At 44.3% G+C, this 25328-nt stretch overlaps 1 protein-coding gene across 3 annotated transcripts in view; it reads left to right on the plus strand.

Annotated features, from left to right (window-relative positions):
* Positions 1-19634, plus strand: part of LOC147458464 (uncharacterized) — an 80194-nt gene extending 60560 nt beyond the window's left edge. Inside the window, exon 8 of one of the 3 annotated variants that reach the window (XM_086513083.1) lies at positions 19030-19124. Coding sequence is in view for 2 of the 3 variants with exons in the window: in XM_086513082.1 (XP_086369208.1) it covers positions 19030-19242 (213 nt within the window). In the remaining variant the exon portion in view is untranslated. Of the gene's footprint in view, positions 1-17599; positions 18015-19029 lie in introns of those variants that run through there. The other 2 variants (XM_086513085.1, XM_086513082.1) reach the window with 2 other exon arrangements.
* Positions 19635-25328: the final 5694 nt, after the last annotated feature.

Genomic DNA, 25328 nt, shown 5'->3' on the forward strand with positions numbered 1-25328 from the left:
CGGGCGTCTCGCATGTTGAGCTAGAGTGACCCGGATCCTCTGCTGCAACCTCCGTCGATGCTGTGAGGCCCCCGTGGTCGTGGGTGCCTCGATCTACCTAGCTCAATCGCTTGATCAATCCACGTACCTCTGGTTTGGGTGGGATCTGAAATCTGCTGTGACGGCTGCTCCTCTAGCTTTCCACTGGCTGGTGTAAAGAAATTTGTGATCTGCCTCTGAGACTGGCTCTTCCTTGATGTCCTCAACAAGCTCTCTCTATATCTGCGCAACTCGAGTAAAAACAATCGGAGACACCTCTCGTCCTCGTATCTAGTGACTCTAGAAAGTGGTCCAAAACCCTCTCTAAACAGACAATGGAAGCGGCCTCGTGTCTCATTTTAGTGTAGCTCTGTCTTTGGCTATATATGACACAAGTGACATATCCTGGCCTTTGCGGGTCCTCCTCGAAATCTTCCAGTCTCAATTTGAAGCTGATGCGAGGATGTTCATATCTGGCCAATAGCAGAGCATATCCCATGAGATAATTGTATATCCATGTATCCGGGCCCAGTCACAAAGCCGTCCTCCATGAGATGCTCTTTATAGAAAGCCATCTTCGTGCCCAACTCCTGTGTCTGCTGTATCCATGTGCTCCTGGTATCTAGCTGAATCAGATGCTGACGTATGAGTCTAGTGATCTCTGTCCGTGTGAGAGAAAGGGAGGGTGTGCATCCAAGGAGTATTGGAATGGAGGCAGTCTATCCATGCTGAAACCATGATGCCATCTGCCCATACCAGCATGTTGTATCCCCTTACAGCGCTAGCTCTCATGATGATTCAAGGGCCAGCCGAGCATATCTGTCTCTGGGGAGGTGCCATAAACTGTGCATTGATCTAGTAAGTGCCTCGATCATGCGGGGGGGGGGGGGGGGGGGGGGCGCTTGAATAATCTCATGTGGCACTGAGGCCTTAGCCCAAAACATCCGAGAAATCATAGAGACTAAAGGCCTCTCCTTACATCGCCATCCATCAGTGCTATTAGATTTGCCATGGTGGTCCACTGAGGGTCCCCATATCTGAACTCCGTAAGCTTAGTTGAAGCCACTAGAGTGTCAGAAAGCCAGAGCTTTGTTCGAGGTTCCTGAAACTGAACCTACGAACACATCCTCTCCAATCCTCCCAAGGTTGCATAAGCTCTCGTCAGTCTAGTCTCTACTGCTCTCCCCTTGGAGGGTACATCCAAGGAGTACTGGAATGGGGGTAGTCTATCCATGCTGAAACCATGATGTCATCTGCCCATACCAGCATGTTGTATCCCCTGTAGCGCTAGCTGTTGGGATGAGTCAATGGCTGGTTGAGCATATCTATCTCTTGAGAGGTCCCATAAACTATGCATGAAGGATACTGATCTAGTAAGTGCCTCGACCACGAGGGGGGGGGGGGGCGGGGGGGGGGCAGACAGCTATCTCGGCTCGAATAATCTCAAGTGGCACTGAGGCCTTAGCCCGAATCATCCGAGCGAGCATGGAGACTAGAGGCCTCTCCATACATCTCCATCCATCAATGCTATGGTGGTCCACTGAGGGTCCCCAAATTTGAACTCCGTAAAACATAGCTAAAGCGACTAGAGTGTCAAAAAGCCGAAGCTTTGTTTGAGATTCCTGAAACTGAACTTGCGAACACATCCTCTCCAATCCTCCCAAGGCTGCATAACCTCTCGTCAATCTCTGGTGCTTTCCTCAATGAAAACACCGGTCCACTAAAGACTACCCCAAGATAGGTGTATGCATCTGTATACTTCATCGTCTCGTGGCCATATGTAAATGTGGGTGCTGACCTCCCGACCCATTGTGGTGGTGTGTCAAACACCATAACCTTGGTTTTTCCAAGTTTAACAGATAATCCACTATCATGAGCAAATGTGTAATAAGCATGTAAGTGACGTTGCATCCCCTCCGGAGAGTCAGAAATCAACACAATATCATGAGCATATATATAACAATAGTGGAATCCATGTCCGTGCCAAGTGTGCTCCTCTATCACCATCCCTCTTAATGTAGTCAGGAACCTCATCCACATACATGCCAAATAGTGTGGGAGATAGCGGGCAACCCTGTTTCACCCGATAATGGAGTGAATTGAATGCGAAATCCCCTCTGGAGTGTGTACATGCCCCACTACTGACGTGTATAGAGCCATGATCCCCCAAATCAACTATGTGGGTACCCCCATCTCTTGCAATCTACGCGTCAGTCTAGCTCTGGGCAGTGTATCGAAGGCTTTGCGGAAATCCACAAAGCAACAATAGAGCCGTCTCCTATGTGATCTTTCCTCCTCAAAAATGGCTCTGAGTGTCAGAATATGATCAAGAGTAGAGAAACCTCTCTTGAAACCTGCATGTCCTGCTGCCCGTACACCCTTTCTCTCTACCCATCTACTCAACTGTTGCTCAAGGATGGATGCGTACAATCGTGCCAATGTGTGTCCAATCATGATAGTGGAGTAGTTCCCAGGCTCCATAGGGTCCCACGACTTGAAGATAGGTACAATGGTAGACAAACTCCAAGTATCAGGTAGGTCCTCACACATGGCACGATTGAACATCATTGCTAGAAGCTTTGCCAGTAGATCTTTGGCATGTATGAAATGCTATGCTACTTGGCCATCATGATCATATGCTCTCCAATCCTCATCCTGTCAATGGCCTTCTTTACCATCTCGACAATGAAGAAAGCACATGTGTGTGGGCATGGCTGTGGCGGATCAAGAAGAGGTGGCTGTCCGTAACTGTGTAGAGAGATCATGCATACTGACCCCATACCTCCGTAGAAGTGATGACTAGTGGGGGAGGATGCCCTTAGAAGAGTTTCCATGCCTCGCTTGAGTCCTGGCTCAAAAAGAGCTGGTATAAATCCTACTCTAATCGAGCTAGAAAGGCCCTCTTCTTCCGTCGCATCAAGCGTCGAGAAGCAATCCGTGACTTCCTATGAGTGATGTCTCCTAGAAGTACCTCTCTGTGAAGTCGGGTTCTCCTCTCTCTGCACTCCTCATCATACCAGCTATTTTGGGGTATGCTTACAGAACGTCATCTCTGCCCAGTTTCAGTGTGTAGGTATGCCTCTGTTATTGCATCCTGCAGTGTCTGTCAATATATCAGTGAGCTCCTCTAGAGGTCTCCCCGGATTCTGTGTTCATAAGTGTTTGTATATACCATCGATGAGAATCAGTCTTCGAAGTAAAAGTGTATCGGGTATGCGTAGATGTCTATGCCAATGGAGCTGTGCTGAATTGGAATGAGATGGTAAACATGAGGAGGGCATGATCTACTGCTACCCCGATAGGCCTGGGACAGATTGTAAAGTCCTGAATAGAGAGTATAAAATTGGGCTGAGCGTAATCCACTGTGCTAGCCCCATGTCTATGAGGAAAACAAATAAACCCACTCGATGTTGGAAATTTGTGGAGGCCATTCAAGATGGCTAGTCAATGTGCAGTCCCCATGTGTGTCAGATATCCTCCACCCCTAGTGTGCTCATCATCTTGCAAACACCTGGCCAATCCCATATCACTGATATCCAACTCTCTCAACATTTCCTTAGAGGTATTGTAGAAAGCTGTCTAAGAGTGGCTCGTCTTGGCATTAAAGTCTCCCAGAAAAATGACGTCTCCATCCCTAAGTATCATGCAGGGTGACTGCCCCTTGGGCCATGGATAATGAGATGTGTTGGGGGGAAAATAGCATATTGCAATAGAGTGGCCTCCCTATCTCCGCTGTCACTCTGACCCACATATATGTGGCATGCTCATCTCTTCGAACAATACGAATGAGGGGCTGAAGCTCCTCCCTGAATAAGATTGCAACACCTCCTGACCCACGTCCTTTATGCATTGATCTCACCTCGTGTCTACAAGTAGTCTCCCAATGGTATCTCGTCACTCTAGGTGATGTGCCACCAGGAGTCTGATGCTTCTCCGAGTAAAAAATAATGTCTCTTCCCTTGAAGCTATCCTCAAATGCGCCTACATCTAGCTTCATTGATCCATCACAATTCCATGCTGCCATTTTAAGGTTAGTCCCATAGGTCTTGCACCATCATGCAACGCGTCTTTCCAAAGCCACTGCTCTGGCTCCTTTGTAGAAAGCAATTCTCCTTTTCTCCCTTGTTGCCTTGATCTCTGGCATCATCTCTTGCATGCGTGCTACTTGTGTTAGAGCGAGGTTATCACCCAAAAATATCCCAGTTTGCTTGAGTGTTGGTCTCTTCTCTTACTTCCAACGAAGGGAAACAGAGAGAGAGAGAGAGAGAGAGAGAGAGAGAGAGAGAGAGAGAGAGAGAGAGAGAGAGAGAGAGAGAGAGAGAGAGAGAGAGAGAGAGAGAGAGAGAGAGAGAGAGAGCCCTGAAACCCTAACTCTGATGCGAATACTAATACCTAAAACCCTAACGCACCTATTTCATTTCTCTGCTTGCGTCTTGCTCAACACCCCTTTGCGTCACCCGTGCATGAGTTCGCACCTTTTGCCAGCTGCTGCTCTTTCACCCTCGTCGTTGCCCTCCCTCACCCTTGCTAAGCTTGTCGCTGCTCCTCGTCCTTGCCCACGCGTGCATAAACCCTTTCACACCTCTGCTTACCCCGCGAGTCAGCCGCCCGTGTTGTTTACTCCTCGCAGTCGCCTGCATCTTGTAACCTTCTGCTTTCTTGAAATTGTGGAGGCCATCAACCCCCTCGTTTTGACAGCAATTGCTATTTGGAGCTGCAAACCCTCTCCCGCATTCCCTCATTTACTGCTTCAGGCTTTACCCTCTTACACTTGCATTGCATAACTCACTCTTTCCCGCTCACTTGTCCAGCCAAGTCTCACACACAAGCACCTCGCACACACTGCCTAACTCTTTCCCGCTTTTCTTCTTGTGCTTTGAGGTTTGGGGCCTGAGGAAAGGAAAGGTCAAGGTTTCGGCCTGGGAATTTTCTTCATTGGCTCTCTCTCAAGTATTATGGAACCTTTTATGGCTATTTCAGAAGATCTTCAGAGCAAGATTGGTGATCGTATTGAGGTTCTTTCTCAAAGCGGGGTTGTTGGTGGCTTGGTGGGGTGTTCCTACGCTCGTGTCAACATCTGGGAGTGGCTCTCGTGCACTCTTTCTGGTTCGGATAAAGGCAAAGTAGAGAAAATCATCTTGCTCGGTAGAGGTACTTCTATGCTATTTTTCGTCAAAGAAACTTGCCTCTAGGGTCATGAGCCGCACTCCTCTTGGCTTCGGGGATAGATTGGTTTTTTTTCATCCCTGGTACGAGAATTTCTCATTGGCTGCATTTGAAGACAGATGTTAGGTTCCAAAGTTTCCCGTAAAAATAGCTTTTCCAGAGCTACCAACACAATTTGGGTTGCCAGACATGTTGAGGCAGATGGATTCTATCTTTGGCATACCATTCATGCGCTTAGTGCAGATCTAGACATTTGTGCCATCTATTAAGGTAGCTACTATCCCTTCCATAGTCCTTCTAGATACAATTTCTTTTGAGTGGAAAGGGGTGTTCTGCTTGCATAGGATTGTGGTTATGAACATACCGAACCAGTGCCTTAGATGTCATGAGATGGGACACTCGGTGAGTGATTGCCCTAGAGGGCAGCAATTGAGACAGATTGGTCGGAGGAGGAGACGACCCTCACAGCCACAATAGAGTTCTGTACAGCAGTAGGACCCTGCGTAGAGTAAGTAGTAGGAGAGTGCTCAGCAAGCACAGTGTAGAGCAGACACAGAGACAGGACAGAGTTAGGCAGGTAGACAGGTACAAGCACAACCCATCCTTGTTTACAGAAGGGTAGAGGTAGAGCAACCTACAGACAGACCTCTGGAGGAGAGGTTAGCTGTCTAGGATTGAGAGGAGGTTCCTAGGCGGTTGGACAGAGGGATAGAGGAGGATCAACAAAGCATCCTGAGTTGCCCTAGGATAGACCAGTCCAACGAACTTTGGATCTCTTAGAGATTCAGTTGCAAGTGCCTCTCACAATAGACACTGTTCAGGGCGAGCAGGAGAGTGGTCTTCGTAGTTTACAGAGGGCTTGATTATTCAGCAGGTTTCGCATCTCCAGTAGGTTTCGCATCTCCAGTAGATGTCTCGCTTTCTGAGATCTTTCCAGCTAGTCTTTATGGTTGGTCCATGGAGATCTCCATATGTTTCTTTGAGGAGTGGGCCACTATGTGTTGACATGCTTTTTTTGAAGTTATCAGGAACACTTTCCATTCTCCTCAGCCCAGAGAGAGCGCCCATGATCAGATTTAGAGTAGAGGTTTTACTTGGTAACTCCTTCTGGACAAGGGAGGCTGTCTATGATACCATACAGGAGTAGACAATGGTTGAGGCCATTTACTTTGTGGATATCAGGCAGTTTGCAAATTTGTTTGAGAGCTAGTTTAGAGAGGTCTTAGGGAGTCGGTTTGGTCAGAGAGATGTGCATCTTGGTACCTTCCCTTGGCTTTTGAGGTGGACAGCGAGTGGGTCCCCCTTGCTTCTCTTACAGTTTGGTTGTGCCATAGATCCGCATCCTTTTTTGGAGTTTATCATCAGGCAATGATGGATGTGGATGATTTTGGAGGCATGACCTAGGGGTTTCACAGTCCCTTGGATGTTGTGAGCTGCTACAGGAGGTTTTTTCCAGCGGATGATTTATATCAGTCAGATGAACATCACTGGACTTGGTGGTTTTCGCTACATTGCTTGAGGTGGAAAGAGCTTGGGGCAGATTTATGTAGACTTGATCACTATCGAGATAGCTATACTTCACCAGCTGGTTAAAGTATCTTTACCCCTAGATGTTTCTTGTGGTTTGTTATGGGATTTTCCCCCATGATTAAAATTTCATTGTACATTTGTCAGGTTTTTTCCCATAGGACAGATGGTCGATTTATGTAATGCAAAGGGTCAAGCCTCACTTTTATAGAGAGAGAGAGAGAGAGAGAGAGAGAGAGAGAGAGAGAGAGAGAGAGAGAGAGAGAGAGAGAGAGAGAGAGAGAGAGAGAGATGTTGAACAAGGTCGCTTGTGCGCAAGAAACCCTAGGGTCGCCTGCACGCCTCCCTCGCGACCTGAGGGGGGGGGGGGGGAGAGAGAGAGAGAGAGAGCATGTCGAACAAGGTCTCTTGTGCGCAAGAAACCCTAGGGTCGCCTGCTCGCCTCCCTCGCGACTTGCCTGCCTTGGACAGCCTTCGCGCTGTTAGGTGGAGCAGAAGTGAATGTTGAACTTGCTCAAGATGAGTGTTGCAAACTGTGCTCAAGGGTTCTTTTTACTTACGGAAGGGAGAGCCTTCCGATCCTTTAGTGAGAGAGTGCAATTGACACAAACAAAGTGGATGAACACTGTGAATGAAGGTGCTGAGACTGAGAGTTAGAGAGAGAAGAATACGACACGAGAAAGTTGTCGAACCCTCCTCCAAGGGCCCCACTCTCTATGGCGAGAGTGGTCTACTTATGATTGCGCTTTGGACTTGCCGATCATGTCGACGACGATGAGGACGACGATGAGAAGGGCTGAAATCTGAAAATGTTAAGGGCTGAAATGTGCAAATCTTTATCTGCTGAATTCTGACTCTATATCGATGACAATCTCGATGGCGACGATGCGACGACCACGCGCTGAAAACACAGATGCTGAAATCTGCGTTTTCCGGGCTGAAACTGTGAACGACGCTGGATCGGATCGTGCGGCGAGGATCTGCTGCGGGAAGGTGAGATTTACGAGGTTCGGGGGTTCTACTGCGGGTACTGACTGCTGAAAACTGAAAACGCTGATGCTAACCGAGGTCTTGTCGCGAGGATCTGCAAAAACGCTTGGGCTGAAAGTGCTATCTGCTGTGGAATCTGCTGACGCTAGGGAATCTACTGTCTACTGTGGTCGCCGGGGCTGATTTGCTGTGCAAAACGCCAGGGTTGGTCTTGAATCCAAAAACTCTAGGTTGTGTGCTCTCTTGCAAAAACGCTAGGCCTCTGTGGGGGTCTTGCTGAGAAGTTGCCTGTTGAGCAAGGTGCTCCTGCTGCCTCTTCTGCCAGAAAGTGCTAGCGCTAGGTTTCTATATATACAAACTTAGCAAAATTGCCCTACCTACTTTCCAACAAAAGTCACTTAAAAATAATAAGTGAAAAATATCAAAAATAGGGAAAATAGGTCTATGCACTGTAAAAATGCTCCTGATGGGTTTTGATGGAAATCTGATGATCATGGTGTGTGCAACCAGAGGATATGCATCTATTCTAAGTGTCTGGACATGCACGGTCTGCGAATAGACTCACAAAAGTGTCAGACCACTGCTTATTCTAGACTGACTTGATTGAATTGAACCCTGGTCATGCTGTAGCTTGTCCACGGACACATAGGGTTGGATGTGTCACGTGACATCCTCTCCTTTTCAAAGTGAGGTACTGGTACCGAACTGTATGGCGTCGAGGGAGATCGCCAACAACATCCAGAATCCTTGAAAGGACTCTTCGCTGGCCCACTCTGATGCGTGTGTCGTGCGATACTTGAACTTCATAAAGGTCTGCAATGCCTTCTTCTTTGGGCCGCGCCGAAAGCGACACAAAGTCATCTGTGGCTCCTTCAATGCTTCAACCGTCTATAGTCATGCGTCTACCTTCTTCAAGAATCTCCGAGGCTGAAAATTCCTGAAACCACTTCCAACACAAAAACATGAACATACCTATTCCATGTAAAGTGAGTGGAGAAAATCTCGTCTTCCTCAAAGACTGTGCATGCAATGTAGATGAACAAATAGACGGAGTGCCAAACCGTTCACTACACACATGCAAACAATGAGATTGAATAGTGTCTTTTTGATCTAAATCAATCATCTGTGGCAATTTACAACGGAAATGCCCATGCTTGGTGCTCAATTCTTCTTGTGCTCGTTCTACGATTGTGTCATGCCAAGGAAGAGACATTAAATGTGACTTCCTAGACTGCAAACATTTCAGCTTTCCATGAACAATCCGCATACATCCGTGCTCATTCATGAGTGAAACGTGCTCAACGTACAATATGTCATGCCTAGGAAAAGGGATCACATAAAGACGCTGACTAAAATACATGAAACGATCCCAAATGAAACACTCGAACAATGCTTGCTGACTAATCATTTGAACACATAATACTTCCTGTGGGGGTTCTGTGGACCTAGGCTCGAGAGCCAAGATCGGTTCTTCCTAAGGGGGTTCTTTGGACCTTGACTCCAGAGCCAAGATTGGTGCTTCGTGATTGATCGTCTCTGCAATGAGGTTAGCTTCACTAGAAAAAGTATCAACTAACACATCATGCTTGTAAACAATCACATCATCTTCATGCAAATCATCATGCTTGTCACTATCACGCAGTTCATCATGCTTGTCATTGTCAGACAATTCTTCATGCTTATCCTTATCATCCAAATCATCATGCTCATCATTATCATGCAATTCATCATTCAACTCTTGTGTCTCATGCTTTGGAGAAGAAGAGACTGAGAGTCTCCTTTTCCCGAATCTCTTGCATCTGTGCCTGCACTTGAGAAAAGAGTCGCAACATCTCTTTCATGTGTCGGTTGTTCATTGCTTGTCTTGCATTGTTCGCGCGATCAAATTCTGCTTGTCTTTCTTTCTTCTCGCGATCAAACTTTGCTTCTCTTTTGTTGCGCGCACGCGCTATGGCTGCCATTCTTTCCTCGTACTTTTGTCGCGCGCAATCAATTTCTGCTTTTCTTGCTTTGCGTTCTAACTCCTTGTCCATTATCATCTTGTCGAAAGCTGCCATAGGATCTGGTGCAATCTTTGGCGTAGATGGGGAAGGGTCGGAAAAACCTCCTAGTGAGGAAAACTCTTCTTCGCCACTTCCATGCTCATCACCTCCATGCGAAGTATCCATTCCGCCTCGGGTGATGACCATCCACTGATGTCTTGGGTTCTTAAGTTCACTAGGATCTTGGGTTCTTGGGGGTCTTGGTTGTTGGGGTTCTTGAGGGTCTTGAGGTTCTTGGGGGTCTTGGGGTCTTGAGGTTCTGGAGTCTTGAGCTTCTTGGAGTCTTGAGGTTCTTCTTTCGCTTGCAATTTGTGTTAGAGAAGGATCTTCTCTTCACCCGAGTTCTACTCTTTTACGCGGGTGCACCCCTTGGCGGCCTTGCGCTCACACCAAGGTTGCTTTTTCCCACCTCACGTCGATTGGCCGGCCGCCAAGTGCACGGTCCGCTCTCAATGAGTGAAAAGAGGCACAAGGGGAGGCTGGACAAGCCCTTCTTTCTTGGGTTTCCTGTCACTCTTTAAAAACACAAATAGGAATCGACACGCCCAAGAGAACTTGGGTTACGTGCGACCGCAACAAGCAAAACAAATTTCTTGTGGTTCTTTCCTTGAGTGATACAGAACACTGCCAAAGCTCTGATACCAATGTAAGGTGGAGCTGAAGTGAATGTTGAACTTTGCTCAAGATGAGTGCTCCGAATTGTGCTCAAGGGTTCGTTTTACTTACGGAAGGGGGAGAGCCTTCCGTTCCTTTAGTGAGAGAGTGCAATGGACACAAACAAAGTGGATGAACACTGTGAATAAAGGTGCTGAGACTGAGAGATAGAGAGAGAAGAATACAACACCAGAAAGTTGTCAAACCCTCCTCCAAGGGCCCACTCTCTATGGCGAGAGTGGTCTACTTATGATTGCACAAATCTCTACAATGCTTTGGACTTGCCGATGATGTCGACGACGAGACGGGCTGAAATCTGAAAATGTTAAGGGCTGAAATGTGCAATCTTTATCTGCTGAATTTTGACTCTATGTCGATGGCGACGATGCGCGACGACGCGCTGAAAACACAGATGCTGAAATCTACGTTTTCCGGGCTGAAACTGTGAACGACGCTGGATGGGACCGTGCGGCGAGGATCTGTTGCGGGAAGGTGAGATCTGCGAGGTTCGGGGGTTCTATTGCGGGTACTGACTGCTGAAAACTGAAAACGTTGATGCTAACTGAGGTCTTGTCCCGAAGATTTGTAAAAACGTTGATGGTCTCAGGTTGATGCAAAAACGCTAGGGCTGATGTAACAGACTTGGACACTCCAAGTCAAGAATCAACCGGGACAGCACCAAATAACCACTTCAAAACAATTCACAGATCACAATAGATTTGCACTGGCCCGGCGGAGTTCCGTGCCTAGAGATATTGGCCCCAAAGACTGGCGCCCCTTTCGGTATTTCTTTTTATATTAATCAATCATCAAAGTACAAGAGAGCGGTTAGGGTTTCACTCTCAGACTCTGCGTCCAGATGCCCTGAGAAGTGAGGCCCTCACCACTAATTTAAAGGTTACAAGGGATGCCCAAAAGCAGAGCCCCAATAGCTTCAAATCAAAAGCAATTGCTCTCTCTCTCTCACAGAGAGTCAAAACATGAAAGCAAAAGCATTCTCTCTCTCTTTCTCATTTAAGTAGAGAAAAAGCGAAATTTGCGTCGCTCATCATTTTCCAAAAAAAAAAAAAAAATCCGCCTCCGCGATTTCCGGAAATTAGGGTTTTTGGCAAAAATTAGGGTTTGTAGGAATTTTAGGGTTTCTGGCAAAAATTAGGGTTTCTGTTGTCCGCCACGTCATCACTTTGTGACAGCTTAAACTGATATCTGCTGTGGAATCTGCTAACGCTAGGGAATCTGCTGTCTCTGTGGTCGCCGGGGCTGATATGCTGCGCAAAACGCCAGGGCTGGTCTTGAATCCAAAAACTCTAGGTTGTGCTGTCTCTTGCAAAAACGCTAGGCCTCTGTGGGGGTCTTGCTGAGAAGTTGCCTGTTGAGCAAGGTGCTCCTGCTGCCTCTTCTGCGAGAAAGTGCTAGCGCTAGGTTTCTATATATACAAACATAGCAAAATTGCCCTACCTAGTTTCCAACAAGTCATTAAAAAATAATAAGTGAAAAATGTCAAAAATAGGAAAAATAGGTCTATGCACTGTAAAAATGCTCCTGATGGGTTCTGATGGAAATCTGATGGTCATGCTGTGTCCAACCAGAGGATATGCATCTATTCTAAGTGTCTGGATATGCACGGTCTATGAACAGACTCACAAAAGTGTCAGATCACTGCTTATTCTAGACTGACTGAACTGAACCCTGGTCATACTGTGGCTTGTCCACGGATACATAGGGTTGGATGTGTCATGTGACGCGCTGTGCTACCTTGGCCGCCCCTGCCCCTACCATCAGCCCTGCCCCTTCGCGTGCCCTGTCCTTACCATCTACCCCCGCCTTGTGGCATTGTTCCCCACCTCTTCCGTGACCTGGCTTTCCCCCTCTCCCTTGCGGTTGCCTCCCCTCAACTCTGCCGCAGAAGGAATCCTTTGTAGAGAGTGGCTTCGTGACGTCCTCGACATGCAGCGGCGCAGCTGGCCTCTCCACAGATTCGCGTTTCGTCTTCATGCCCGATTCTCAAGCTACCGCCCTACCTCCATCAACAAGGAGCCTGCCAGGACAACTGTCTCTTTCTAGAGAAGGCTGCTCCCGCGCCCTTGCTCCCACTCCAGCTTCCCATTCTCGTGCTGCAGACTCTTTGGCACTAGTTTAGGCATTTCTCCCTATGTTGGCCTTCCTTTTTGGTTCTTGTTTGTTTTTGCTTTTCTGTTTGTGTTGGCATGTGTTTGTGTGCACTATGTCCCTCTGATGGTTTGCTTATGGGTGTGAGTGGGTTTGAGTGTGTGGAGGCTTGCATAGTGTGTGTGTGTGTGTGTGTGTGTCCTTTAGGTTTGCTTTTGAGTGTGCGCGTGTGCGAGTGTGCGTGGACGCTTGTCCTTAAGGTTTGCTTTGTTTGCTTCGTGTTTCTGTTGTTTTTGCTTGTTTTTGTTTTGCTTTCATTCCCCTTCTTTTGGTTGGCTTGGGTTGTTTGTTTGGGGTTTTGGTTTTGGTTGTTTCTTGTTCGTGGTTGACCATCTGTGCTCATCTCAGCTCTCTCTACCAAGCTTCTTCAGCCGGTTTCCACCTGGCTGCTATGTCAAAGCCTCCTAGAGTGCCTCCTAGAAGTTCCTTCTCCAGCAATGGTCTTCAGGAGCCACCTTTAACAAGCGGACTGCTCACTCTTCTGGATGAAAGCTCCTTGTCAGCTCCGATGCAGTGCTTTGTTACCCACCTTGTGCCATCCTCCTGATGTATCTTGGACCTTGGTGATGTCAGTCACCTCTTCTCTCTCACTTCGCCATTGTCTGCTTTGTCCCTTTTGTTCCTCATTACCTCTTGCTGCAACATTTTACTAGTTGGCGGTCATCTGCCCGACACCGAGCATCTGGTAGTTGATCACTTTCATCTTCATTGCTGGTGGCTTTTCATGGCTTCGGTTCTTGATTTACAGTTGCTCACTGGGCTTTCGGTCAAAGTGCATATCTTTCAGAGACTACTAAGACGTCCTCTCTCCACTTAGCTTGGTTGGGCACTTTTTACTCTCGTGAAGTACGACTCACTGGCCAATTGTCGCGATGATGCAAGCGCTAGTTGTGCATATCTGTTGCGTGGTAGCTCCCATGTGCTATGAATAAAAGACATTGATTTAGGAAGAGCCTCCACCACAATTGGTGTTGCGCTCATCTAGGCTCTGATAATCTCATGTGGCATTGAGGCTTTCACCCGGATCAACGTGGAGATCATGGATACAAATGGCCTCTCCATGGATCAATTATATGTGCACCCTAATCTACTATGATGATTCAGGCTAGGCCCCCATATTTACACTCCATAAAGCATTGTGGAAGTGACCAATGTGTCAAATAGCCATAGCTTTGTGTGTGGCTCCTGAAACTGCACATGTGAACATATCCTCTCTAGTCCTGCTATTGCTGCATATCCCCTAGTCAATCTCGCCTCTGCAACACCTCTCATAGAGAAAGTAGGTCCACTAAATACAACACCAAGATATGTATAAGAGTTTACATACTCTACGATCTCCTGTCCATTGCGTCGGAGTACTGAATACCATCACCTTGGTTTTGCCAGGGCATCCGTGCTTCACCCCAATAGTAGAGTGAATAGGTTCTGAAAGACCCTCGGCTATCTCGGCTATCTGTACTCTACCTATAGTTGTCTTATATAGTGCCATGATACCCCAAAAAAGCTCCGGTGGGACTCCAAATCATGTAGTTGGTGTATCTACTTGGCTCTTGGGAGTGTGCCAAAGGCTTCGCGGAAATCCATAAAGCTACAATGAATCCTTCTCCCATGTGCTCTACTCTCCTCAATGATCGCTCTAAGTGTGAAAATATGATCAAGTGTAGAGAATCTTCAATCCCCTCCTGAATCCAGCTTGCCCTGAAGCTTGTACTCTCTCTCTCTCTCTCTCTCTCTGCCTATCTGCTCAACTCATGCTCAAATATAGATGCATATGCTTGGCTAATGAGTGGCAAATCATGATAGTGAGATGGATAGTTGGTAGGGTTGGATCTCTAGAGTTGAGTAGTGGTACAATGGTAGATGTACTCCAAGTCTCAAGAAACTCCTCACACATGGCCCTATTGAAAATGAAGGCCAAGAAACCATCAATATGTTCCCTAGCATGTATAAAATGCCATGTCACTATACCATCATCTTCTTGTGTGCAATCTGTCAATGGCTCCTCTCACCATCTCTCCTGTGAAGAAAGTAGAGGTGGGAGGATATTGCTCCGATGGGTTTGGCAATGGTAATTTTTCTGCTACTGTGTATAGAGAGAGGATGCATATTGTGTCCATTTCTCTATAGAAGTAATGACAAGAGAGGGTGAGTGCTCTCTAAAGAGTCGCCAACTCTCCCTAGAGTCTTGGCTCAAGAGTATCTGATAAATGTCTCTCTCAAGCTGAGCCAAGAAAGCTCTCTTCTTTCGCCATATAAGGTGGCATAAGAGGATATGCGATTGCCCATGCTTGGATCTCTCCCAAAGCCACCTCTCTTTGTAGCCGGCTCTCGTCTCGCGATACTGATCATCATACCAACTATTCTGATGCGTGCTCCTAGATTGTGGTCTTCCACTAGGTCCATATCTGGGTGAGCTCTGACGAGGGTTTATGGGGATTTTCCCCTGCTAGAAGACTATACAACTCTTCTATGTACACTCCTTATGTCTCTTTGCAGAAGTGGTATCTTGGATGGCGATGTGTTGCATGATGAAAGCCACAAACAGTGTAAGTAAAATCTATTGCAAAAGATATTTGAGCATGATCTACAGCCACTCCAACAGGTGCGAGCGAGACTGATAAGACCTGAATGCATGGTATAAGTGATGTGGGAGCTAAAACATAATCCACAGTGCTAGCACCATGTCTACGAGGGAAGCAAGTGAAGCTGCCTGGACCGGAATATCTATCAAGGCAATTCAAAATAGCCAATCCATGTGCTTTGCCCATCTCAATGAGATATCCCATACTCTGTAAATTTCTCAGCATCCTTTGAGGTCCTGGAGAGTCCCATCTCTCTGGAGTCTAGCTCTCTAAACAGCTCCTCGGAAGTGTCAAAGAAAGGTGCTTGATGGCATGCTGTCCTAGCATTTTGAAATCCCCAAGTAGGATGACATCTCCATGCCTCGAGAACTCCCAAATATCCTCATCTTGCTCCTCATCCCGTGACAATCTAGACAAGCCCATTTCTATAATATCAAGCTCCCGCATCAACTCCTCTGAGGTATCATAGAATACTGTCTGGTGATGGGCAGTCCTAGCATTGAAATCCCCCAAGATAATAATGTTGCCTTCCCTAGAAAACTCCCATATATCATCATCCAAAATAGAGAAGGGGGACTGTCCTCTAGGTGATGCATATACTGACGTATTAGGAGGGAAATAGCAAATAGCGATGTAGAGGTATCTGCCCGTCTCTGCCTTCAGCCTCACCCACATAATGCTCATCCATCCGAGCTAGAGGTTGTAACTCCCTGAATAATACTGCCACTCCTCCTAAACCTCGTCCTCTATGCTCTGATGGAGTCTCCTGTCTGCAAGCTGTCTCCCATCTGTATCCGCTTACATGTGGCATGGACTGCCCCGGGGCCTGATGTGTGATGTGTCTCAGAGTAGAAAATGATGTCCCTCCCTGTGAAACTATCCTCAAAGGCCCCTACATCAAGGCGCAAAGATCCATTACAATTCCATGTAGCCACTTTGAGTGTGGTCCCACAGGTCTCGCGCCGTCATGCGGGGCGCTTCTCCATAACAACCACTCATCCATCCCTATAGAAGGCCACTTTCCCCTTTTCTCGAATTGTTATTATCTCGGGCATAATTTTTTTCATATGAGCGAGTTGTGAGAGTGTGAGGTCATCACCAAGGAATATGCCCGTTTTCTTTAGTGTAGGACGTTTCTTCAAGAAGTCCTTTGCCTCCATGGATGGGAAACGCATGATTAGAGCTCTCTCCTTTGAAGTCTCCCCATTTCCTTGTGACTTCTTCCCTACCCTCCATGACTTTGTATGAGTAGTCTCACTACCCATCATGCGGAGAAGTTCTTTGACTTCCCCTTCCACGTCATCTCGGTCTTTTAGACCGGTTACCCGTACATGCAAAGCTCTAGTCTTCCTTCGATGTTCTTCTTCTAAAGTCATGTTGATGATTGTAGGAGTGGGGATAGATGTGGTTTCTTTCTCTTTCCCTTTCTTAGCGACTTCTATCCATTTCTCGGCCTCGTCTGCCTTCTTCTGTGTCTTCGTGATCACATCCACCCACAAAGACGTCTTTGCCACATTCTGTTTCTCTTCCTCTTTGATCATCCGTACCTGTTCCTTGATGACCTTGATTTCCTCTATCACCGAGGGCTGGAATTCACCGTCCTCTAGTCTACCGCTTGAGGGCTGAGACCTCTTCTTTGAGTGCTTGTGAATCCGCCTTAAGTGCTTGTATCTTTGCGTGCATGTCCTCTTTCTCCTTCTTCCATTGCGTAGAGAGAGAGAGAGAGAGAGAGAGAGAGAGAGAGAGAGAGAGAGAGAGAGAGAGAGAGAGAAATGAAATTAAATGAAATGTTATATTAATGTCTTCAAAAGGCCAGAATGCGCATGCATGCGTGCGGGTCTTTGTGTCCTCTTCTGGCAGTTCTTCCCCGCAACGATCCTGCTCTCCATGCCTCAGAAGCACGCGGTCCTACTTGCCTGGTGGTTCTTTGACACCCTTCTTCCACCCTAACTCTGACGTCCTTTCCTATTGATCTCCTGCCTGTGACATTTTTTGTTTTCTGCCTTCTTTCTCACGCAGGCTTGTCCTTCCGATTGCTTACTTACATGCTAGTTGGATGTTGCATGCTTGTGATTTCTTTTTTTGGTGTGTGATGGGCGTTTTGTCTGCATGCTTGCATGTTTATATGCATGTGTATGCTCGTCTGCTTGTGGGTGGTGTGTGTGTGGATGATTGCATGATGTATGTTTTTGCCTGCTGCATGCTTGTGGTTTCTTTCCTTAGTCTGTGATGGGTATTTTTTCTGCATGCTTGCATGCGTATGCCTGTCTGCTTGTGTGTGTGTGTGTGGATGATTGTATGATGTATGCTTTTGCCTATTTTTCAGTTTAATTCCCCTGTTTTTGCTCAATAGGATAAGTGTTTAGGGTATGTGGTGGTCATGGAGGGTTGGACGGTTGAGCCTATAGCCTCTTCTTTAGCTTGTTCCATACTATGTTTTTGCTTATGCAGGTTGCAGAAAGTCATAGCCCTGTTGATTTGGCCAGGTATGGTTGCGAGGCTATCTCTCTCCCGGAGTTTTGATGCAGAGTCTTTGGCGGTGGTGGTGCTTATTCTGCTCGAATGTGCTGTTGCTTACGGCCTTGGAGACCTTGAGCTGCTATCGGAGATTCTTTGGTTTTTGGCCTCGTCGACATCTAGGTTGCCTGGTTCTGCTACCTTCTTCCCTTACTCCCTGGCTCCTAGCTTTTGTTGTATCACCCATCTTTTGTAGCTTTGTATCATTGGTAGTTTTTCCCTTATGGTATGTGGATGTTGAATAGCTCAGGGTTTTTTTCTCTATCAGATCCGTCATATTCTGTAATGTCTTCGGGTGTGTAATATGATTACATAATACAAAAGAATAGCAAGCTCTCCTTCTTTTGGATTTTGGGGAGAGAGAGAGAGAGAGAGAGAGAGAGAGAGAGAGAGAGAGAGAGAGAGAGAGAGAGAGAGAGAGAGAGAGAGAGAGTTGATGATGTGGCGTCGTACGGATGCTGGAGTAGTAGCAGGATTTCCATTGAAAAACGCGCTGCGTTTCACTTGCTGACATGGCAGTACAACAGGTTGCTTTTTGTCACCAGTTTTTGAAAGCATCGATTTGGAGAGCTTTTTGGGGGCTATGTTTTTAACTGAAAAGAGTTTTGGGTGCTAGCTTTTGTAACAGTTGTTTTTGGACCCTAGTGCCGTTATAAGTGAGCCTTGGGAGCCCACTCTGACAGATCAGTGCATGGTTGCACAGTTGCAGAGTGGAAGAGGCGCCTGACTTAGGGGTCAGTGCATCTGGGTAGAGAACTCCGCTCTACCGTGTCTCGAGTTAGAGTTTCTAACCTCCAATGTGTCTGTTTTTGATTCACCGCCTCGCCAAGTCCCTGGCCGCAAGAACTGGTGTAAAGTGGGTGCCCGAAACTCAACCCATGATCATCTTGTCACTCTCATTGAGTTTGTGCTTCAAAAAGGCAGCCCTACTTTATTATTAATAATATCCTGGCTAGTCATCAGCAAGCTTGCGCTCTCTGGCGCAGTCTCCCTGGTCTTTTGTGTTGTTCAACTTCTACCAGCTGCCACATGGGTGACTGCCACATCAGCAGAGTGCCGACTCGACAATCTCCTTATGACACATGGACGGCCCACTAGGCAGTTCATGATGGAGGAGATCCAAGTCTATGACAAGGCAACCCATGAGAGAGTTTTTTTATTTCATTGGCACTATGGACATCAAGACAGCTGAAAAGTTTGTTCGTTGATGGAAGGCTTGTGACTTCAGCCTTTTGTTCATTTGAGGTCGATGATGGTCATGTGCTGCCTGGAACTGTTGGATTTTAATGCTAATAATTGTTCAACTTCCAGTTTGCTTTGGCAGTTTCAAGTGAAATCGCCTATATATTTTGTTTTTGTCACAGGACTTGGCCCTCGGTGTCGCAGACCTTTGCTCTGATGACGCTGTTTCTGTAGCAGAAAGGCTAGCTGGTGGTCAGGTTATAAATACAACACATTCAGGAATTGAAACTGACTCAGACAATGAAAGCTTCCATTCTAGCAGTGAGGATGAGAATGGCACAAAGAATTCACTAAAGAAGAGGAGGAGAGGACTCAAAATCGAACCAATAAGTTAACTGCCTCCAGGGTCCTGCCGCTTTACAAGTAGTTGCTGCTGTATGCAGACTTATCTTCCCATAGGCCATAAGGTTTAATGATGCCATAGTTGATCAATGCAGCTTCACATCAAATCACTCAAAGGGAAGGTGCAAGGCATTATTGTTTCAGATTATGGTCTTCTCAGTATTTCTTTTGTTCAAATTTCCTCAAACAGCCTGCTTTGTTTAGCTGGGTAGTGAAACTTGTTTTCCAAGTAATTTTTTGGGAGTGGATTGATTGGTTAAATCATGTCCTAGTATGGAGTATGGTTGAACGGATCTGTAAGACTTGAATGTCAAAAGGAGGTCAAACACGCGGAGGCTAGCACATGTATGAAGGCAATAGATGTGTGCAAGTGTTTTTTTCATCTCATGCTGCCCCCCCCCCCCCCCCCCCCCCCCCCAACAAAAGAAAAAGGAAAAAAAAAAGGGTGAACTTTGCAAAATCTGTTGGTAGTTCTTAGTATAGAATGCTCAGTGCACTGCCTGTATAGTTAGTAATGGGTGAACAGAAGGTTAACAAAAATAAGAGTTGGTAGTGTTTGGGAAAGGTTTGCCTCAGCTTAGCCTTGAGCCGATTAAAAATCAAGATTAGCGGTTCTAAACTATCATAGAGGGAAGGAAAATCAGTGAAATATGCAAGAAAATAGTTCAAAAATCCTGCAAATTTCGAAAATATTATTGGTATATCCGGTTTGCATCTGTATGCAGAGGAAATTAACAAAAAAGACTTTCCCGAACACAGAGATTGGAGGGTTAGCCTGGCCCATTGCTCCTTTTAGAGCAAACTGTTCAAGATGGGTAATCCAATGTTGTTTTTTGATAGTTTAGACACAAGTCTATTTTTGGGGAATTTTGGAAACAAGTGCAATAACATGGAAAACACTTTGAATTTAGAAAGCCTCTATGGGTATGGCTAAGGAAGCTTCTCCATAATTAGAAGCAAGACGAATTATTTTTCAATGAGTGCAACAGTTGTGCATGTCTGGATTTCAAAGACGTGATGCTAATTTGGAAAACTTTCAAGGATCCTTCAATTTCCTTCTTGTAGTCTTAAGGTATGTGTGAAACTTCATATGTTTTTCTTTTTTAACATTATCGAAGTCCAATCACAAATGAGTAAAAAAAGGACTACAGTTACACTCTATCAAGAGGTTCGATCAAAGTTCCCGGGAATAAAAATAAGTTTTGTGAGAATAGTGAAAAGAAAAGTGACAGAAAGCTCCCATGCATCTCTTGCTGATCTTGGAGTCAGGATGCCCGTTTTAGCTCTGATTCTTAATTGGTTGATATACAAACTAAGAGTTGCCTCTATTTGGCATTGACTCCTAACTTCAAGAAATCACTCTGTTGTTGGTGCTTCCTACAAAGTACTGTTGCAAATTAGTAGATTGTTCTTGTTTTCTTTTTTTGTTTTTATAAGACTCCCAGTCTTAATTGTTTAGCTATTACTCAAGACATCATTGCATGTTGATGGTTGAGTTCTCAAATAGTCATAGGTGTAAACTACATTTTTGCTGACATACTTAAGACATTAAAGCTATTTTTGGCATAGTGTCAATGAGATGTACCAAATACGTGTAAACTCTCCTTTAAAGAAAATAAAGGCACATACAAGCATTTGAGATACATGAAGTGGGTTGCAGTTTCACGTGCAACATTTGTGCCACAAGTGATGGCACTAGCATGGTTGCTCAGAATCTCCTCACACCTTCAAAGGTGCTGCACTACTTCAAGAGCCAATGCTCTATTTTTTCTTTAAAGAAAGATACATAGTTTTCGGAAAAGTGTTTTGTGAGGGTTAAGGATTGTGGTGGGAACAACTTTTGAGGCCTACTTTCTATATGAAAACGTGGGAGGACCCTTTGTAAACAAGAGAATTTGTAGATGCAAGAGAAATGGAGAAACATGGACATAGAGAAAGGAAACAATTTCTCAATATCAAAATTTTATTTTTGAAATCCGTTTATCTATCAAAGTGTCGAGCTCAAGCCCTTCATCAACACCTTTACATTACTAGGTCGTGCAATTTCGTTGTAAAAGAGATTGAAAAGCGGTCACCTTGAAATGTGCGCTTTTTGCCAAGTCAACCAATTAAACAGACTAGCACAAAGAAGTGCAAGTGGTTCAAAAAAGTAATTAACGAGTTGAGGGCATGAATGCTTGAACTATTGCAATGTCTCTCATATTGCATGCACTTTATAGAACATAAATATGGTTGTAATTGCATGCATGCACTCTCATCAATTAGATTCGTGGCGGAGTCTAGCAATAGTGCACCATCCATAGGATCACATTCGAGTTCATGTTAGGTACCACAATTGAATGAAAGTTCACGAGCACAGCCTAAACGGTGCACAACTAAGCATTTTGAATCTACTAGCAGGCATTCTGTGCCATTTGTTGCTATTGCAATTACCAATTGAGTGAAGCAATGCATCTTTTGCATCAATAATATCTTAGAATTCATTTGATAGTATAATGTAGGAGGATAGTTGAGGTGGAAAATTCTAGTTACTTGGTCAAAGTTATTGATTAATCCTTAACACTTTCCTAATTTGTTACCTTAGCTATCTCAGATGAAGCTGATAATGCAAAGCAAGCACCAATCAAAGGGGTGTTCAGGGCAAGCATTCATCCACACAAATCAAGATCCACAAGTGAGTTTTGAGGTTAAGGAGCAAGACACTACCAAAGAGACCAAATCAAATAGCTTTCCCAAGGAAGAAACAGACATGGTTGTCACCATAGCTAGTACTCGAGGAACTAAGGACGGGATATTTTGCAACTACAACCCTTGAACAAAGTGAAAAATAGGAGAAACAAAGGAGTTAACATGGGAGTAAAGAAAACGACCAAAGACAGTGAGTTATCTCCTCTGGCAAGTATCAAACTTGGTATATTTGGTGAAAAGAAATATTTGGTCAAGCTAAGATTGACTTGGAGCTAGAGAAAAATCCCATGCTGTATGGAATACGAGTGGTATTTCGTAAACCAAAGTTGCACCAAGCTCCACAGTCAGTTTCAACACCATCCAACTTAGTAGGAGAGTGGTCTCCTCTTCTATCACAATTGATTATCAACTAGTAGAAGGTGAACTTTATGTGAGTATAACTATAGATTTGCAAGAGGATATTCTCCCCCGTAACTTTATGGAACCCAAACCTTAGAACTTTAGCATCCTCAAAATATGAAGGCCAATAAGACCGTACCATTAGGAATTACTCAAAGTCAAACAACTACATGTAAAGTTATTGGATAGATACAATTGAAGGTTTACTCAAGGATCACTCTACCCAACTGACCACAATGTAAGGAACCCATGAGGAGAATTCACAAGGTGAAGTGGATGTCAAGATGAAACTAACTTAGACAACAAAAGTTTTCATTCTAATAGTGTGGATGAGAATGACAATAATAATTCAAAAAAGAAGATGAGAACGACTCAAAAATCTTTCTAGTCTATTGCACCTTGCGATCGAAATCTTTATAGTTTATGCTATTAGCATTACTGAATTTGATGGTTTTTTAAGATGGTAGATTTAGCAGTATCTAGGCAATGCCAATATTTGTTTAATTGTTAAAATGGTTTGAATAAGGGCCACTTGCCTTGAACATTGATGCTTAACTTTGGTTAATGTTGAAACTTAAAATTTCATTACAAATTTTTAAATTCTTGGTTTTCTTATCTATTTGATTGTGCTCCTCAAAGATATTGGAGATTTGGTCTTGAAAATAGGATCCTAACTGTTGATCTTTTATGTTACAAAACACTTTTAAATAGTTTCTCACAGTAAAGGGATGAATTTGGTTTGGGAGGTTTTTGGGTTGAAATTTAGCAAAAAGAAATTTAAACCATTGTTTAGATCCCAAGACTAAATGAGGAAAAGATAAAAAACACCTTAGCTGTTTGTGCTCACTAGTTTTTGACATGGGTCTATCTTGTTTATATGTGTTGAGCATTAATGATAAAAACATGTACACACACTGGTTGTTAAACATCTTATATAATGGACTAATCTTGGATATGGTTACAATAGACCCTCTAAATGATACTCTACCTTTCTAATTTGTTAAATAATTTCCTCTCTTGGTTGGATACATTCCCTTTCTCTAGATAGGCTTTGTTCATGGTAGTAATTATGAACATTCAAGCTCTAGTGTTGTTTAGTAGTGTTCGACTGGTTTGGTGCTCTTTTGAGAAACATCTTATGGTGCTTCCCTGTACTTCACCATTTAATTCTTTCTAAAGATAGTTTTATGATTTTGATTTGACTTGTTGGTCTAATGAAATAAATAAAGAAGGATGTTGCTCCAATATGTTGTAACTTTTTGTATTTTTTCATGAGCCCTCAAAAAACTGCATGATGTTGGAGGGGTGGTTCTTTGCTTGTAGCTGTATGTGCTATAGCATCATGCTTTTTATATTATCCTTAGAAGTTTACAATTTACTTTTGTTTACTGGAATTTCTTCTGGTACTTAAGTATACACTTGTGAAAAAAGACTACCTAGGGACGGTCCCCTTTTTACTTCTAAGGGTTGTTTGATTTAATCTTAGGGAACATATCCAACAATAGTCATGTTTTTGGTCATATTTTACTATTCTTTTACTCCCTGAAATTCTTAAAAGGGTGTGCATGCATATAATTTTGTCGGCTTTTGTGCCATTAAATACTACCTTTTGTTATGCTTTGGGTTTTTGAAGCTTTGCGTTTTTGGCTCCTTGATTGCTTTAATTTGTCCTTATTGGTAATGTACAAATTTTTTTAACCTTAATTTTCTTAAGGACATTGGAATATATATTCAGGAGTAGTTATTGCTCTCTCTTCCTTGATTATTAAAATATACAAAGAAATCTAAAGCCTCTATGTTTTTAAAGGATAATTCACTTGGATTTTTCGAACAATAAAAGAAGAGCAGTTGAACGGACTCACCTAATTTTTTTTTGGGGAGGAAGACTGTTTTAGTTGGTATTTTTCAAAAGAAAGTCTTTTATAATTGATAACTTTGGGTGGTACCCTTCTTATCTTGGGTATGCTATAACTCCATATTGGTTTTAGATCTTGGGAATGAGTTGAACCTAGCCATTTATGGGTTCTATTAAAGAAAGGAAGAAGTGTTTTTTCCAAATATGATGTGATTAGACCTTTGTGTTGTATATCTCATACTAATTTATGTAAGCATTAAAAGGAAATGATATACTTGTTTGAATGAAGTCGTATTTTCAAACTTCTACCTTAGATTTAATTATTATGGTCATGAATATAATATAAAATCTGAATTTTTTTAAAGAAATGCAAAAGACAAATATTTGAAAGGAGGCAATGGAAGCAATGGCAAGCAAGGAGGCACACACAAAGAGCACAAGGAAAGATGACACACAACCAATATACTAGTGTGAGCATAGTTATTTATTTTGATGCTTAGTAAGCCCCCAAAGTATGTCCGCTTACTACCGACAGAGTACTTGCCATGCTACGTAAAGTGGCAGCACAATCCCCTAAAAATCCAATGTTGACGTAGAGCAGTCCCCCTAAAAAAACTAGGTTTTACAAAGATTTTAAACGGCAACATCTGGTACCTCATATCCCGAAACCTCCTCAAACAGTAACTACTAAGTTTAACAGCAACCCGAAAACCCAATGGAAGGGTAAAAAGCCATGCCAAAATACCATCACCGTATATTCTTACCGACCAACAAGGACCTTAACCAGGTTCCGTTTATACAAAGCGAAAACCTCATAAAGAACCACATTATCAAAATTACCTACAGCATCATTATCATATGGATAAAAAGAGTAATTTTACACATGGGTGATTGGACACACTGGCCTTTAACCCAACAATCTCCCACTTAAAATCAATGTGCCTTTAAAGTGGATATAGTACAATAAAAGCCAAGCCATACCTATCAGCGATCTAGAGTGTGTAAATTGTTGTGAGACTAAGGACTTGGTGAGTATGTCAGCAAGGTTATCATTATTATGTTCCTTGACAAGCGAGATGCACTTGTCGTCTAGGACCTCTATAATAAAGTGATACCTCACCTCAATGTGCTTTGTTT

The sequence above is a fragment of the Adiantum capillus-veneris genome, chromosome 5 (assembly GCF_014529385.1).
Source record: "Adiantum capillus-veneris isolate H3 chromosome 5, ASM1452938v2, whole genome shotgun sequence".
Lineage (NCBI taxonomy): Eukaryota > Viridiplantae > Streptophyta > Polypodiopsida > Polypodiales > Pteridaceae > Adiantum > Adiantum capillus-veneris.